Source organism: Camellia sinensis, chromosome 5 (assembly GCF_055761805.1).
Source record: "Camellia sinensis isolate YWXY chromosome 5, ASM5576180v1, whole genome shotgun sequence".
Lineage (NCBI taxonomy): Eukaryota > Viridiplantae > Streptophyta > Magnoliopsida > Ericales > Theaceae > Camellia > Camellia sinensis.
Genome location: NC_138965.1, coordinates 203,940,001 through 203,943,240, shown reverse-complemented (window position 1 = coordinate 203,943,240; position 3,240 = coordinate 203,940,001). Strand labels below are relative to the sequence as shown.

The following is a 3,240-nucleotide window of genomic DNA, read 5'->3' as shown; positions in this document are numbered from 1 at the left end:
TGGGCTCTGATGTAGGTAGAGAGAGAGAGAGAGAGAGAGAGAGAGAGTTCAAAATTGAAATGAGAGAGAGAGGAGATGAGTACCGTTGATGCTCAAAGAGCATTTGGGCGGGAAATAAAGACATCTCAACCATTGAAGTTGAGATGAGATAATTTAAACCATTGGATCAAAATGTATCTCTAACATAAATTAGACATTTTCAAATACCCTTCTCCCTTATTATATAGATTATTTTGTTTTGTCTTGGTCATAGAGGAAGGATTAAGAAGAAGAGAGTTAGGCCTCCTTTTGGAAACACGAGTTTTAATCAGCTTGCTTGTTTTCATTTTTCAGAAAATACTTTTTAAAAAATTCTATTTTTTTATTTTTCGTGTTTTTTTGTTTTTACTAAATTTTTTTTAATACTTTAAGCAATTTTTTACTTTTTAGACACACCTAACATAAATACACCTAAAAAGTAAAAAAAAATTATAAAAAAAATTCACTAAATACCAAAAATACAAGAATTCAATACATTTTTTGAATTTTTATGTATTTATTAATTTTTTAAAATATTTTTTCACGAATTTTTTACTTTTTAGATACATCTAACTAAGGTGCATCTAAAAAAGAAAAAAAAAATATTTAAAATTTTAAAAATATTCACTAAAAATAAAAGAATACGAAAGTCAAAAAATTCAATTTTTAAAAAACTTAATTAAAAAAACTCAAACCAAACACACTAAATAATTTTTTAATTTTCTAATTAAAAATATGATATAAAAAATTAATATATTTAAAATAATTTTTTATAAAATGATGTACAAAAAATAATGGGAAAAGAAAATTTTTAATCTTTTGATATAAATTATTAATTTTTTAATTTTTTTGACTAAAATCCTTAGGAGGGCTTAATTTGGTAAATTAACACACTAGTAGGATATTTCCGTAATTGAACTTGACCCTTGATCAAACCCTAGAAACTCAAATCGACAAACAGAGAGATATTTTTGGCAAGGTCATATATGCTCTTCTGCAAATCTGCATGAAGAGGCGGTTTTACTTTTTTCACACATTCACACTCTCACCTCTCTATTGATCCATCAATCCATTCCAAGAAAATCCAACAAAGCTCCAAACTTGCTCGATCTCAACTGTCATCTTCTACCCCGAGTTCGTTCTCTACATCCCAATTTTTTTCCGATCTTATCTGTTTCTCATTTTTTACGCAAATTTTGTCATTTTTTTGATGAATTAACCGATCCGACTCTGTTTTCTCCGATTTTGTTTCTCACGAATTACAATTGTTGTGAGGTTAGTTCAATTATCTTTGAGCTTATTGGAAAATGGGTATCTTCGATTTTTTTATTAGCTAATTGCCCAAATATTGGATTTTCCCAAGTGAACCTCGAAGTAATTGTATTTAAATTACAATTGTTGTTAAGTTAGTTCAATTATCTTTGAGCTTATTGGAAAACCCATATCTGTATGGCAATTTAAAATGTGTATTTTTGAATTTTTATTGGCTAATTGCCCAAATATTGGATTTTCCCCACGTGAAACTGGAAGTAATTGTATTTAAGTTAGGCATCTGATGGGTGTGTACTGTGAAAATCAATTGTTGATTTTTGCTGATTGACACCCAAAAAAAAACAAAAAAATGAAGATGGAAAGAGAAGATAATTGAAGAAGTTATGAAAATTCGAAATTTAAAAGCCTTCACTGGGTTGTAGGCTTTATATACTATGATGGGTTTTGTGTGGTTAGTCTTTATGAATTTGAAGAATGTGCTAAGAATGATATGTAAAGTAGTTTTAGATTTTAATGGGAAGCATCGAACTATTTGACTTTGTAATTGATCGAGTGTTCATGGTATTGTGCTTCAATTGTGAAAGATTAGTCATTATGACCATTTATGAGGATGAAATTTGCGGAATGATTTATGGGTGTCTGTTTTCAAGTAGGGTTCCCTCCTACCCGCCTCGCCAGTATTGTGAATTTAAGATAAGAGGTGAATGGTAACATACTAACATCTATCTTAATTAGAATAGGCTGGGGATTAGTTTGATATGTTCAGTGTGTTAATGGTGTGCTCTGCACTTAAAAAAATATCTTCGGTACTACACAGCCAATCTCATCTAGATTCAATGTGGTTTTAGTTCAAATAAAATAGTCACTATTTCTGATGAGAATTATGCTTGCTTTTGAGTATGGAGTGTTAAGATTGAATTGAGATCTAGCGGGTTGATGTTGTGCTGTATAACAAATTAACATCTTTCTACTCTTTAGTAAAACACTGGCAATCACATCTCTATTACATATGGTTTTCAGTTCAAGTGAAATGCCAATTTTTAATAAGAACTTACATTTCAATGCTTGTTTTTGAGTAGTATGGATTGTTGAAATTGAATTGTGATCTAATGTTGTTTGGGTTGAATGAGCTGAGCAACTTGTCTCAAGTTTGCTGTAATATGTTATTTAAATTTTCTACGACTCATGCAGTTTACATGTCTTTGTATATAGATTTAAGTTGACTTCTTTTTCTTTTTTTTCTTTTTTTTTTTGTAGTTATCATGTAATTTCTAATGATAGTTTGGGGATTTTCTGATGCTGAAGTTTTGCATAGCGCTTTAAAGTGTGTTTTCGTGGCTGCAGTTTTAATCGATATAAGTGGTGGATATCTGCTTGGGTTACAGATATAGTCTCATTCTGTAATGGCTGGGCAGAGGAATAACTATGGCAAGAGATCCCATTCTCAATCTGATTACTCCGGAGATGGAGGAAGTAAGAGAAGAAATCCCTCTGATGAGAGGGACCAGAATACTATTGGGTTGGAAGATACTGTATACCGTTATTTGTGCCCTGTCAAGAGAATTGGAAGTATTATTGGAAAGGGAGGCGAGATTGCGAAGCAATTGAGGACAGAAACTCAATCAAAGATCAGGATTGGTGAGACAGTGCCTGGCTGTGAGGAGCGTGTTGTCACTATTTACAGTTCAAGTGTGGAAGCTAACAACTTGGAAGACACCGGTGAGCTTATTTCGCCAGCACAGGATGCTCTTTTTCAGGTGCATGATAGGGTTATTGCTGAAGAATCACTTGGTGATGATGAGTTTGAGGAGCCTCAGCAAGTTACTGTTCGAATGCTTGTGCCATCAGATCAGATTGGATGTATTATTGGGAAAGGTGGACAAGTAATTCAAACTATGCGTACTGAAACTCGTGCCCAAATTCGAGTTATGAGTAGCGAACATCTGCCAC

At 32.2% G+C, this 3,240-nt stretch overlaps 1 protein-coding gene across 20 annotated transcripts in view; it reads left to right on the top strand.

Annotated features, from left to right (window-relative positions):
* The first annotated feature begins 905 nt into the window (after positions 1–905).
* Positions 906–3,240, top strand: part of LOC114287160 (KH domain-containing protein At4g18375) — a 7,952-nt gene continuing 5,617 nt past the window's right edge. For 5 of the 20 annotated variants that reach the window (XR_003637819.2, XR_003637818.2, XR_014330899.1 and 2 more), the window contains exons 1-2: positions 934–1,293; positions 2,635–3,240. The exon at positions 2,635–3,240 is cut by the window's right edge and continues 32 nt beyond it. Coding sequence is in view for 8 of the 20 variants with exons in the window: in XM_028230455.2 (XP_028086256.1) it covers positions 2,694–3,240 (547 nt within the window). In the remaining 12 variants the exon portion in view is untranslated. Of the gene's footprint in view, positions 1,294–2,547 lie in introns of all 20 variants that reach the window. The other 15 variants (XR_014330897.1, XR_014330898.1, XM_082871257.1 and 12 more) reach the window with 10 other exon arrangements.